The 12,500-nt window shown below is 46.3% G+C and overlaps 2 protein-coding genes across 7 annotated transcripts in view; one reads left to right on the forward strand and one right to left on the reverse strand.

Annotated features, from left to right (window-relative positions):
* nudt13 (nudix (nucleoside diphosphate linked moiety X)-type motif 13) overlaps nucleotides 1–7,697 on the forward strand; it is a 9,273-nt gene extending 1,576 nt beyond the window's left edge. For 2 of the 3 annotated variants that reach the window (XM_044179914.1, XM_044179913.1), the window contains 8 exons: nucleotides 1,122–1,299; nucleotides 1,405–1,547; nucleotides 2,176–2,283; nucleotides 2,432–2,538; nucleotides 3,634–3,759; nucleotides 5,255–5,366; nucleotides 5,488–5,642; nucleotides 6,022–7,697. In XM_044179914.1, the coding sequence (XP_044035849.1) occupies nucleotides 1,208–1,299; nucleotides 1,405–1,547; nucleotides 2,176–2,283; nucleotides 2,432–2,538; nucleotides 3,634–3,759; nucleotides 5,255–5,366; nucleotides 5,488–5,642; nucleotides 6,022–6,216 (1,038 nt within the window). In that variant the 5' untranslated portion in view covers nucleotides 1,122–1,207 and the 3' untranslated portion in view covers nucleotides 6,217–7,697. The remainder of the gene's footprint in view (nucleotides 1–1,121; nucleotides 1,300–1,404; nucleotides 1,548–2,175; nucleotides 2,284–2,431; nucleotides 2,539–3,633; nucleotides 3,760–5,254; nucleotides 5,367–5,487; nucleotides 5,643–6,021) is intronic. The other variant, XM_044179912.1, reaches the window with a different exon arrangement.
* LOC122868178 (dnaJ homolog subfamily C member 9-like) overlaps nucleotides 7,556–12,500 on the reverse strand; it is a 15,425-nt gene continuing 10,480 nt past the window's right edge. Inside the window, exons 1-7 of one of the 4 annotated variants that reach the window (XM_044179921.1) lie at nucleotides 11,193–11,343; nucleotides 9,972–10,150; nucleotides 9,360–9,500; nucleotides 8,821–8,991; nucleotides 8,653–8,736; nucleotides 8,423–8,506; nucleotides 7,556–7,810 (exon numbers count right to left, since the gene is read on the reverse strand). In XM_044179921.1, the coding sequence (XP_044035856.1) occupies nucleotides 7,703–7,810; nucleotides 8,423–8,506; nucleotides 8,653–8,736; nucleotides 8,821–8,991; nucleotides 9,360–9,500; nucleotides 9,972–10,145 (762 nt within the window). In that variant the 5' untranslated portion in view covers nucleotides 10,146–10,150; nucleotides 11,193–11,343 and the 3' untranslated portion in view covers nucleotides 7,556–7,702. Of the gene's footprint in view, nucleotides 7,811–8,422; nucleotides 8,507–8,652; nucleotides 8,737–8,820; nucleotides 8,992–9,359; nucleotides 9,501–9,971; nucleotides 10,151–10,958; nucleotides 11,163–11,192; nucleotides 11,353–12,500 lie in introns of those variants that run through there. The other 3 variants (XM_044179923.1, XM_044179922.1, XM_044179924.1) reach the window with 3 other exon arrangements.

Here is a 12,500-nt window from a genome sequence, read left to right on the forward strand (position 1 = left end):
CGCCGAAAATACCAGTGGAGCCTGGAGACTCGGATGTTTATCTAAAATGATCTATTATCTATATATTGTATGTACTATTATGGAAAACACAAAGATGTCTGAAGCGCCAGATTTTTAAAGGGGGTTCGGCATTGTTGTCTCTCCACACATGAACATGTTCTGGGTGTCGAACTGATCTGAGGCTCCAAACAGCTACTTGTACACCTGGTTCACATCAGTCCTGTTCTAAGGTTAGGACATGCCGAGAGACCGAGTGTGATCATTCAGGTAGGGTTAGGGATCAATAAAAACCCCAAACCCACAACATCCTGGTTACTGATGTGTTCTGAGTCTGACCAGTACTGGATCAGAACTAGAGGAAAGATCGTGGAGTCATTCAGATGTGTAGGGTTCATCCTCTGGAGGAACAAACACAGAATAGTTTAGTTGGAGGTATTGGAATGTGTTAGGGGTAGCTACGCTAGGAGTTTCCCCCTGCCTCCAGTCTTTGTGCTAAGCTAGGCTAGCAGCTTCACCCTGCTTCCAGTCTTTGTGCTAAGCTAGGCTAGCAGCTTCACCCTGCTTCCAGTCTTTGTGCTAAGCTAGGTTAACAGCTTCACCCTGCTTCCAGTCTTTGTGCTAAGCTAGGTTAACAGCTTCACCCTGCTTCCAGTCTTTGTGCTAAGCTAGGCTAGCAGCTTCACCCTGCTTCCAGTCTTTGTGCTAAGCTAGGCTAGCAGCTTCACCCTGCTTCCAGTCTTTGTGCTAAGCTAGGTTAACAGCTTCACCCTGCTTCCAGTCTTTGTGCTAAGCTAGGTTAACAGCTTCACCCTGCTTCCAGTCTTTGTGCTAAGCTAGGCTAGCAGCTTCACCCTGCTTCCAGTCTTTGTGCTAAGCTAGGCTAGCAGCTTCACCCTGCCTCCAGTCTTGTGCTAAGCTAGGCTAGCAGTTGCCCCTGCTTCCAGTCTTTGTGCTAAGCTAGGCTAGCAGTTGCCCCTGCTTCCAGTCTTTGTGCTAAGCTAGAGGTTGTCATTGCTTCATATCTCACAAATTCAGCTTTTGAATTTTCTCTGACTGTGAGATGTGTTCAAATGAAATCTCCAAATCTGAAGTTAACTGTTCTGTTTCCTGTTCTCTCTCAGACCAGTCCAGTCCAGACCAGTCCAGTCCAGACCAGTCCAGTTCAGACCAGTCCAGACCAGGCCAGGCCGGTTCAAACTGGTTCATAATGAGAGCCATGTTGAGATCTCTTAAGGTCCTCCTCTCTGCCACAACATGTCTGCCGACTCGCTGCTGCTCAGGCTTCGTCTCCAGGACGAGGTTCAGTAACTCATAGAGCCATGATTGATTGATTGACTGACTGATTGATTGATTGATTGACTGACTGATTGACGGACTGACTTATTGATTCACCTGTCCTCTCAGGTACGTGAACAGGCTGAAGGAGGATGATGAAGCGTGTGCTGCAGCGCTGCAGACCGGTCGCATTTTCCTGTTCCACCGCCTTTCTCCTCTGCTGCAACGCACCGAGCAGGGAACCTTCAGACCAGCAGCACTGATGTGCTCAGGTACAGAACCTCAGAACCACAGGTACAGATCAGAGAACCTCAGGTGTAGAACCTCAGGTACAAAGCCACAGATAGAGAACCAACAGACAAGAACCACAGGTAGAGAATGTCAAGAGGAGAACCTCAGGTATAGAACCAAATTACAGAACCACAGGTAGAGAATGGAAATGCACAGAAAGTGAACCTCAGGTAGAGAACATCAAGTTTGGGAACCACAGGTAGTGAACCAAGGGATGAGAACCATAGCACCACGGGTAAAGAACCAGAGATACAGAAAGATACTACTGAAAGAGAACCCCTGGCAGAGAATCAAAAGCCACAGGTGGAGAGCTTCAATTACAGAACCACAGGTAGAGAACCAAAAGCCACAGGTAGAGAACCTATAGTACAGAACCAAGGGAAGAGAACCACAGCTTGAGAACCAAAGGAAGAGAACCACGAGTACAGAAGCTCAGGAAGGTAACTACAGTTAGAGAACTTCAGAAAGGGAGTATCAGTGAAAAAGTATATAAGAAAGACAATGTCACATTGAGAACCTCAGGTAGAGAACCATAACCTGAAGCACAAATGGGCTCCTCGTTCAAACACTCCTCGTGCACATCTGAGTTTTGTGCATTGTGTGTTCCAGACGTGCAGTCGATCCTGGAGAGACTCGGTTCAGACAGAACCCTGCTGAAGGAGTCGGTTCTGATCGGCTGCTCTAAACAGAACCAGGCTCAGTTCTGTCTGGACGTCGGTAAGAACACATTAAATACTGAATACTGTTTTCTACATTGAAAGACGGTCTGAACTGTGTTCTGTGTAGTGAGTGCCAGAGTGCACCAGTCTGCACTGACTGTGGGTTCTATGTGTTCTGGTGTTCTGGTCTGTGTTCGGTGCTGTAGGAGAGCTGGATCAGGCAGCAGTAGAGGAAGTGTGTGAAGGAAACTTTATCGATCTGAGGAAAGCTTTCTTTCTTCTGACGGGAGCAGAGGTGCCTTTAGTGGCCAAGGTGGGTAACTACACCTGTACTGTGTTCTACACCTGTACTGTGTTCTACACCTGTACTGTGGGTAACTACACCTGTACTGTGTTCTACATCTGTACTGTGGGTAACTACACCTGTACTGTGTTCTACACCTGTACTGTGTTCTACACCTGTACTGTGGGTAACTACACCTGTACTGTGTTCTACACCTGTACTGTGGGTAACTACACCTGTACTGTGGGTAACTACACCTGTACTGTGTTCTACATCTGTACTGTGGGTAACTACACCTGTACTGTGTTCTACACCTGTACTGTGGGTAACTACACCTGTACTGTGTTCTACACCTGTACTGTGTTCTACACCTGTACTGTGGGTAACTACACCTGTACTGTGTTCTACATCTGTACTGTGGGTAACTACACCTGTACTGTGTTCTACACCTGTACTGTGTTCTACACCTGTACTGTGGGTAACTACACCTGTACTGTGTTCTACACCTGTACTGTGGGTAACTACACCTGTACTGTGTTCTACATCTGTACTGTGGGTAACTACACCTGTACTGTGTTCTACACCTGTACTGTGGGTAACTACACCTGTACTGTGAGTAACTACACCTGTACTGTGTTCTACACCTGTTCTGTGTTCTACACCTGTTCTGTGTTCTACACCTGTACTGTGGGTAACTACACCTGTACTGTGTTCTACACCTGTACTGTGGGTAACTACACCTGTACTGTGTTCTACATCTGTACTGTGGGTAACTACACCTGTACTGTGTTCTACATCTGTACTGTGGGTAACTACACCTGTACTGTGTTCTACACCTGTACTGTGGGTAACTACACCTGTACTGTGAGTAACTACACCTGTACTGTGTTCTACACCTGTACTGTGTTCTACACCTGTTCTGTGTTCTACACCTGTACTGTGTTCTACACCTGTACTGTGGGTAACTACACCTGTACTGTGTTCTACACCTGTTCTGTGTTCTACACCTGTTCTGTGTTCTACACCTGTACTGTGTTCTACACAAATGACCCACATGATGATGATGTAGAACAAAGCAGCAGCTTCAGTGCCACTTCAGATCCTGACCTCCGATGTGTCCTGCAGGGTCAGGCTCTGCTGCGCTGGCATCAAACCAGCGGCTTCTGCAGCGCCACGGGCCAGCCGACCCACCGCAACCAGGCAGGAAGTCAGAGGGTCTGCAGCAGCAGCGGCATCGTCTACTACCCCAAGGTAACACAGGTCTAAACTAGATCTGAACCAGATATAAACCACCTCAAATCAGAATCAGCTTTATTGGCCAAGCATGATGTGAACACATACACAGAACAACTTACAGGAAGATAGAAAGAGACAAGCGGCTAAAGACCAGGACATAAACAGAATTATCATGTTCGTACAGATGGATGTTAAGAACTGTGTATTTAAACTGTAAATGTATAATGTAGCTACAGCGGATGTTTTGGTGTTCCAGGGTTATTGACACTGTGACGGTGTTAACTGTTCGTCAGAGTGACGGCCTGCGGGTAGAAACTGTTCCTGTCTGGTTGTTTTGGCGTGCAGGGCTCTGTAGCGCCTCCCAGAGGGGAGAAGGGGGGACAGGTTGTGACCAGGGTGTGATGGATCTGAAGTGATGTTTCCTGCCCGTTTCCTGACTCTGGACAGGTACAAGTCCTGAATGGAGGGCAGGTCTGCAGTCCTGACTGTCCGTTAGCCTGTTCCTGTCCCGTTTGGTGGCCGATCCAAACCAGGCAGTGATGGATGTGCAGAGGACAGACTGGATTATTGCAGAGTAGAACTGGATCAGCAGCTTCTAAAGATTGAACTTCCTGAGCTGGAACAGGAAGTACATCCTCTGCTGGGCCTTTTTGATGAGGGAGTCAATGTTGGACGCCCACTTTAGGTCCTGGGACACTGTGGATCCCAGAAACCTGAAGGCTTCCACAGCAGACACATTGCTGTTGGATATGGTGATGGGGGGCAGTGTTGGGGGCCTGAAGTCCACTGTCATCTCCACAGTTTGAGCGTGTTCAGCTCCAGGTTGTTCGCACAAGCCGTGCCTTAAGTCCTGCGTCACAAGTGTTGTGTGCCTGATGCACGTTCTCGTCGTCTCGTCACTTTTTGGATAAGCTAGCAAAACCGTAACCTTAATTAACCTAATCTTTGCCCTAACCCCCAGATGAAACCTACAGGAGACCTCAATGTAACTTCAAACGGAGATGATTTTTAATTTTTTATGATCATTGATTTACCAAGATACACTTAGATTTTTGCTCCTTGTAACGTTACCGCCGGCACGGCTGCAACCGCGACTAGACTTCTCTGCAGATTTTCGAATAACTTTTATGTGACCTGGATGAACTCAGGTCTGTAGCTGCAGCTTCAAATGCTCCAGTCAGTTTGGTCAAAGCGGGCCTGTAATTCCAGCTTTGTCTCGTCGGTCCTCTCCTCGGGCGTAGCAGATTTTAGGTACCAGAGAGCGCAACACGGAGGCTGCCATCCGCGGAACCATCTTGGTTTTAGTTCCAAACCAGCTCCAAACCGGATCTAAACCAGCTCCAAACTAGTTCCAAAAACATCCTTATTCTTAGAAACCCCTATCAGTTCCTAACCAGATCCTAACCAGATCTAAACCAGTTTCAAATCGGATCCACACTGGATCCAAACCATGGTGGTCTGTGTTTAGTTCCAGTCCCGTGCTGACTGGTTTCTCCTGGTCTTCCTCCAGATGTCTCCAGTGGTAATCGTCCTGGTGTCTGATGGGAAACGGTGTTTGTTAGGACGACAGTCGTCCTTCCCTCGGGGGATGTACAGCGCTCTGGCCGGTTTCTGTGACATGGGTCAGTCCAACCTGTCTACAGACGTACCTGTCAAATCACCTGTGTGCTTACCTGATTTCTATATTCCTATTTAACCAAACTGTTTACTCTCTGTCTGTCTGTCTGTCTGTGGCTGTTGCAGGTGAGACTCTGGAGGAGACTCTGAGCAGGGAGGTGGCGGAGGAGGTGGGTCTGGAGGTCCACAGTGTCTCCTACAGCTCCTCACAGCACTGGCCTTTTCCTCACAGCTCCTTAATGCTGGGCTGCCACGCCTCTGTTAGCCCCGCCCACACTCAGGTGAGCTCCGCCATTTTTCAAATGAAGGTGTTTTTTATAGGTTTTAGTTTTGTCCTTTTGAAATGAATGGACCAAACATTTAAATATAATGTAGAAACCCTGTGATCCACCAGACAAACTGTAGAGGACCTAGCATCGAGCCCTGAGGCACTAACCATTGTATCGAGAATTGTGTGCAGTGCGGCCTCGTCACATCATTAGCACATTTAAAGCTATCTCTTATCCCTGTTACGCAGATGATATCCAGCTGTACGTCTCTTTTAAACCAGATGAAACTGACAAACTGGACTGGATGGCTGACAACTTTTTACAGCTCAGCGCAGATCAGACTGAGGTCCTTATTAGCTTAGCTTCCAAGGTTGCTCTGTTTGTCTTCCAGTTAAACGTGGACCACACAGAGCTGGAGGACGCTCGCTGGTTCAGTCTGGAGGAAATCACCTCCGCCCTGCAGGTGAAGACTCCACCCAGGAGAGGCGACCCCCCCGTCCTCTGGCTTCCTCCAAAACACGCCATCGCCAACCGCCTCATCACCGAGTGGAGGGATCGCCAGCGACGCAGCGAGGAGAGAGAGTAACGTCCAAACTGAACGCACTGGGGAACATGTTCCTAACATCCACATATCATCCAGACTGAGTTTACAGTCTGGGACCCCAGTCAGGACTGAAGGTCATGTGACATCCAGAGACCCAGAAGGACTTCTTTGTAATCAGCTGTGAGTCTGTGGAGGAAATGTACTGACCTTCATTCAGATTCAAAAATCACTCTAAATCATGTAACAGAACATTAAGATACTTTAAAACACAATCTGAGTCAGAAACCTCCTCAGAGTCGTAACTCAGACCTGAACTCAGACATGAAACACATCGAGTCGTTCAGTGCGACTTACAGAGATCAGCGTCTCTGACGTCCGTCCAGAATAAACCTCAGAAACCAGCTGAGACACCAGAGAAGAAAGCGGCTGCAGAACCTGCCTGAGAATCCTGCTGTTTCTAAGTTTCCTTCAGTCTCACAGTGATCCAGAGACAGCTGTCTGTCCGTCCACGGGTCCACTGCAGACAGGAGCTGCTGACTGCTGGTTCGGCTGCTCTGACGGGACAGTCTGACTGCATGTGGACACATACAGGCTGAAACTCACTCCCCTCTTCTCAGTTTGTACCTCCTCACCTCGCCTCCTCGCTCCTCAAGATGGCGCCCTGAGATCGGTTTCCGGGTCACAGGCAGGAGGACGGAGGAGACGAGGAATGAGAAGAGTCCACTAACTCTGGCAACATTATACTTCCTGTTTACATCCCCCAATGCATCATGGGAGCTGTAGTTTCAAAACTTGAGCATAATTATCCCCCAGATAGAAATGAGACATAACAGAGTGACATCTATTAATCATCTATTAAACAAAAAATATTTCTTGATGTTTTTCACAACGAAAACGAGGCTGAAAGTAAATGAAGTGTCGTGTTTTACAGTGAAAGACGCACAAATCAACTAATTACGGTTTCAATGCAAAGTTTTATTCAAAGTCCTGCAGAATCTCACACTGCAGCTCCTGATTGGTCCAACAGTTTCCTCCAGCAGCCAATAATATCTCTTGTTCAGAAGCTGATTTAGCTTTTGCACTAAGTGAAGTTTTTACATCTTTATTTCCATGACAACTTCTTCTGCGGATGAAGACGATGTTGTATGATAGAAAGCTGCAGAGCAGCGACTAAATGGCGTCGCATGTTGATGACTTGGCAGTGTGGCCGCCATGTTGCTGACGCGGCCGTTTCCGCTGATTCTGAAGCCATTTTACTGTAAATCTGAAACGTTTCTAGAAAAATAGCGAGTCACGTGTTTCTGGTGATCGGCGAGAATCAATAAAGTAAAATAATGATGATATGGATCAGGCGCTGCTGCTATAGTAAATAACTCGCTGACACATCTGAACATTTATTGACGAGTTACAGAAACATTCAATATAACATCAAGACACAGCAGCCGTTTATTAAATCACATGAGATCTGTGGACCAATCAGAGTCGCAGCTCTGCTTGTTTCCAGCCACCACAGAAGAAGAAGACCTGTTTAATGATCCAGCTTCTTCTTCGCTGCCTTCGGTTTCTTGTTGCAGTATTTTTCCTCCATTCGGCCAATCAGAGAGCTGAAGTCGCTTTCACGAGAGGACGCCCTCCTCTGAGACGCAACACACACACACACACACACACACACACAGGAAGTGAGATTACACATTATTAAAATATCAGAATCAGAATCAGAAATACTTTATTGATCCCCGAAAGGAAACTCTTTGTTCTTTACGTCAGACTACAAATATAAAACAGGTCAGAAAATAAATGAAGTCCCAGGTGTGTTTACCTGTTGATGATGATAATACAGTATAATAATACAATGTAATAAATAAGTGATAAGCAGAGGTGCATGTACTGTCGAGTTAAGTGCAGCTTATTGAGATTATTAAGATATTGCACAGCAGTAATGGAGGTAAATAATATCAATATCAATAAATAAGAAAAACTAACAGGGAAACTAAATATTGCACGGGAGTAAAGCGTATCTTTGCGTCACCAACAGGAACATTCAGGTAAATCTGTAACTTCTTATTTTATTTAACTTTGCAGCAGTTTTTGTTCTTTTTAAAGCTAATTTTAAGTTTGTTTCTGACATTTTTCTTCGTTGTGAAATGAAGTGAGTCGTGTAAATCTATTTTATTTTAAGTGATTTTATGTTTGTGGTGCAAATTAAATGTATAAACGTTCCAGTTTTAACGGCGTCGGCGTTTCTGACCTTGATGATGGCCGACAGGCTGCCGCCCTCGTCCACGCCGAGCTCCTGCTTCAGCTGCTCGGACTGAGCACGCTCAGTGTCAGCCTGAACACACACACAGCTGATGATGTCACAGCGGTACAAGGAACAGCGTGACATCACTTCATCCAACTGATCTGACTGAATCGATAAACAAACACACGACTGATTGATTCCTGATGTGATTGATCAGTTCTGACGGTTCTGCTCACTTTGCGTTTGCGAGCCGCCTTCTTCCTGCGGCTCTCGTGGGTGAACGCTCTCAGAGCCGGCAGGTCGCCGCCGTCGATGGCCGCCTGCAGGAAGGTAAACATCAAAGATCAGACGGAGCTTTTACTTTGAAAACCTAAACTCCTCCCCTGCTTCCTGTCAGCTGTTACCTGCAGGATGAGTCTGATTCGCGGCTCGTCGTCCGCTCCGGCACACATGGCGGCGTCCATGATGCGGTTCATGTCTCCGCTGCAGTCGCTGTAGAGGCGCAGCAGGTCGAGACGCTCCTCCTCCGAACCTTTATACGTCTTCTCAAAGTCCAGGATGTCCTGCAGGCGGATCTGAGCACAGAGAGGCGTTCACGGACACGCTGTGAAACACACGTCTCACCTCAGACTTTACTGTGCCCCGAAGGTCACATGACAGAAAGGCGTCTGCGAGGACGCTCTTCTGGATCAACGGCGAGGGAAGAGGCCGTCGCAGCGTTCACGAGTCGTGTTCGACTGAATCTGTGTCTTTGCACGTTTATGTCATCGATTACGAATGAAAGCACAGATTAATAATCTTTAATAATCAGAATAATATAACAGCTGTTCTCTCCTGAACAATCAGCCAATCAGAGCAGAGTAGGAATGATGAATAACTGACTGTACATTCAGCATCAGCGTGTGTGTGTGTGTGTGTGTGTGTGTGTGTGTGTGCGCGTTACTTTAGGAAACAGCAGCCTCCAGTATTCGTCCCAGTCGCGTTCTTGCGTCAGAGAGTCCGACTCTTCGTCGACGACGCCCCGCTCGTCGTACGCGGCTCGCTGCTCTGCGTCGCTCAGCACAGCGTACACTTTCCCCAGAGTCTGAAAAACCCGCAGACCATCAACATGAGCTCGGTTCATTTATAACGGAGGAGTTTTAGTTCGCAGAGTAATTAAAAACAAGACTTCCGGTTTGGGCATTTCACCTTCAAAATACACAAATGTGCAAAATGTGTGAAGCAGTTTACGTAATTTTTCTAACAAACATCAAAAAACACATTTGTATTATTCTCAACGCACATCTTCCGGCCGAAAACGTCTCGTTTTCTAACAGAATCATAAATAAACTGGGATTCTGTGAAATTCGGAGATAAAGATGTAATGTTATTACGAGATAAAGTTGTTTAAGTTGTAGTATTGCGATATAGTTTTACAAGAAAAGTTATAAGATGTGATGTAAAATTGTAATATTACAAGTATTCCTTAACTCTGAGGATAAAGTTGTAGTTTAAGAAGAGAGGAAGTCCAAATGTTACGTGATAAAGGTGTGATGAACGTGGACTCCCGTCTGACCTGGAACCTGGTCGTGGCCCGCTGGTCGTCGGGCGCTCGGTCTGGATGAACCTTCAGAGAGTTCTTGTAGTAACCTCTCCGGACCTCGGCCTCCGAGGACGAACGCTCCAAACCCAGAACTTCATACAGGTCTGAGGATCCGAACAGCTCCTGACAGTCCTCCAGCAGACCCATCGTCGCTGTGAACCAGCAGGTGACACAAGAACAACATCTAAGCACCTGACAGGTCCAGATAAGACAGTCGATACGTGCAAAGACGGCAGTGCAAATCTACATCCAGATGAAAGAACACATTCATAACATAAACAACCTAAACGTCCTGCTGGCTGAGACACAGCAGCCCCTCCCCCTCCGCCAGGTAACTGACCTGCAGTGCGTCGCAGCAGCAGCGGAGGGAGGCGGACCGACAGGACGCACCGACACGGACGGACGTTCAGATCGAATGGTGAACAGACTTAAGTTCGTGTTCTGATGTTTGCATCACTGCGTCCTTCTTCTGATCCGTTAAACTTTATTTATAAGATTAAACACGACAGTTAACTTTAGTTTCTGTTGTTATCTGATGACCTCTAATAAATAAAACCTGACCCACTTGCAAGTGAATAAAAACCTTAAAGCTGAACGCTGAAGGGGGGCGATCCAGAGGCACGGGCCAGCTGAGCCCGCATCAGGTGACACACACCTGAGTCCAGTCAGTGTTTGTAAGAGGACAGGTGCACAGTTGGCGCTATAAATCTGTACGGGACAACACCTGAGCGTAAAATCCACATACAAGAACTTCCCGAACTGATGTTCAGATTCCGACGTCAGTGCGTCGATCCACCTGCCAACACCTGCTGCGTCAGGTGGGTCGGCAAGAAACAATAATTCTATAAATAAGATGGTTGTGCTGTCTGCCTTCGTCCATTAAGACGTGTTTTAGTTGAGAAAACAGAATAAAAGGTGAAATGTCTGTGAGCTCGTTCAACAGTCTACATGCCGAATTACCTTTAGGGTGGTAATGAAGGCTCTGACGTGTTAAATCATGCCGTGACGTGTTTCTGTTGTCAGTTTTTAAGCGAGGAAATAGACTTGACTGATTTCTGAGCGGAGTTCTTCTGGCGGAGACAGACCGGAGCGTGTATCGGCCCGTCCCGGCTCCTGTCTCCGCCTCGCCGGGCTGACCTGTCCGCTGTGACACCTGCCGACTCCTCCTCTCACATAGAAACGGCTGTTTCTCACCTGAGATCAGTGTCTTCTGTGTCTTTGCGTCTCGAAGATGTCGCTGTTGTCTCTTCAGTCGCTCTCCGAAATTTGGCGCTGAACGTGCGTCACATTACCGCGACGTCACTGTTTTAATGATCGTGTTATAATATAAATATAATCCTCTTCAGAGTGGGACAGCCGACTGTCTGAGCTCCAGTCACATAAAGTTTACAGCTGTCAATAAAGACTCCAGGGAGATCAGCAGACACTCAAACACTTACAGACTATATTTATCTGTATTCACAGATTAACGTTTGCAGAGAGTCTAATAAAGACAATGTCAGCCCACAGATTCTTATTAACAGTAATAATAATAATCATGTTGTTCTAAACGTTATCATATATATATATATATATATATATATATAAAATCAGAAATGACTCGTCAACAGAAGACAGCTTGTTTTTTATGTCTGTCTCCATTTTCAACTGAGAAAATGGTTATTTATGCAAAGAAGCATTTAAAAAAAGCCCATATTAAAGTTAGCTTTAATGGGCTCCTTTATAAAAAAGTAACTGGCAGTCAATCTGAAATGGACAAACTCCTTCCAACAGCTTTCCAACATTTTTGCCTAGAACTGTTCTCGACCCCGACCCGACTGAATTTACACCTCTGGAAACATCTGCTTCATCTGAAACATCTGCTTGATGAAGCAGATGTTTCCAGAGTGGCATGCAGCGTGCTGGCCAGTAAGGCTTGTACTCCGTACTTGAGAAACGACTGTATGTCCCCCAACGATTACGCAGGAGCAAATCCATGCCAAGCTCCAAAACCTGCCCCACGTTTATACAAACACTTATCAAAATATCATCAAAGACAGCGGGAAATGTATTTTAACAAATAAGCAAAAGAATATCTTATTTCTGACTTTTTAATGAACTTGTAAACACTTTCTGATATTATGTCCATGTTTTTCTAAATGGGAAAAAAAAAACCAGAAATTTCCCATTTGTTGCATTTATGTTGTGACAGATTTATGACTCAGATGGATCCTTAAAGACAGCAGTGCAGACATCCAGCAGCTGCTGTCCTTTCAGTGGTGTTCAGAGTCTCCCGGCCCAACGGCTTCCTACACTCACACACCTTCAGTCCTGGTTTCAAGCCTTGCTCGGCTGTCGACTGAAGACAGCTTCAACAGAAAGGCTTCTTCTGTTTCTGTCAACATTACGTTCAAACGTCACGACGTACCGGAAGGTGCTGAGGTGCATTTATTTTTATGAAACATTCAGTATTTCGAGTAGAGCAGGTCGAACATGTGACCAGAAATGAAAGAACAAAGATTA

The sequence above is a fragment of the Siniperca chuatsi genome, linkage group LG20 (genome assembly GCF_020085105.1).
Source record: "Siniperca chuatsi isolate FFG_IHB_CAS linkage group LG20, ASM2008510v1, whole genome shotgun sequence".
Lineage (NCBI taxonomy): Eukaryota > Metazoa > Chordata > Actinopteri > Centrarchiformes > Sinipercidae > Siniperca > Siniperca chuatsi.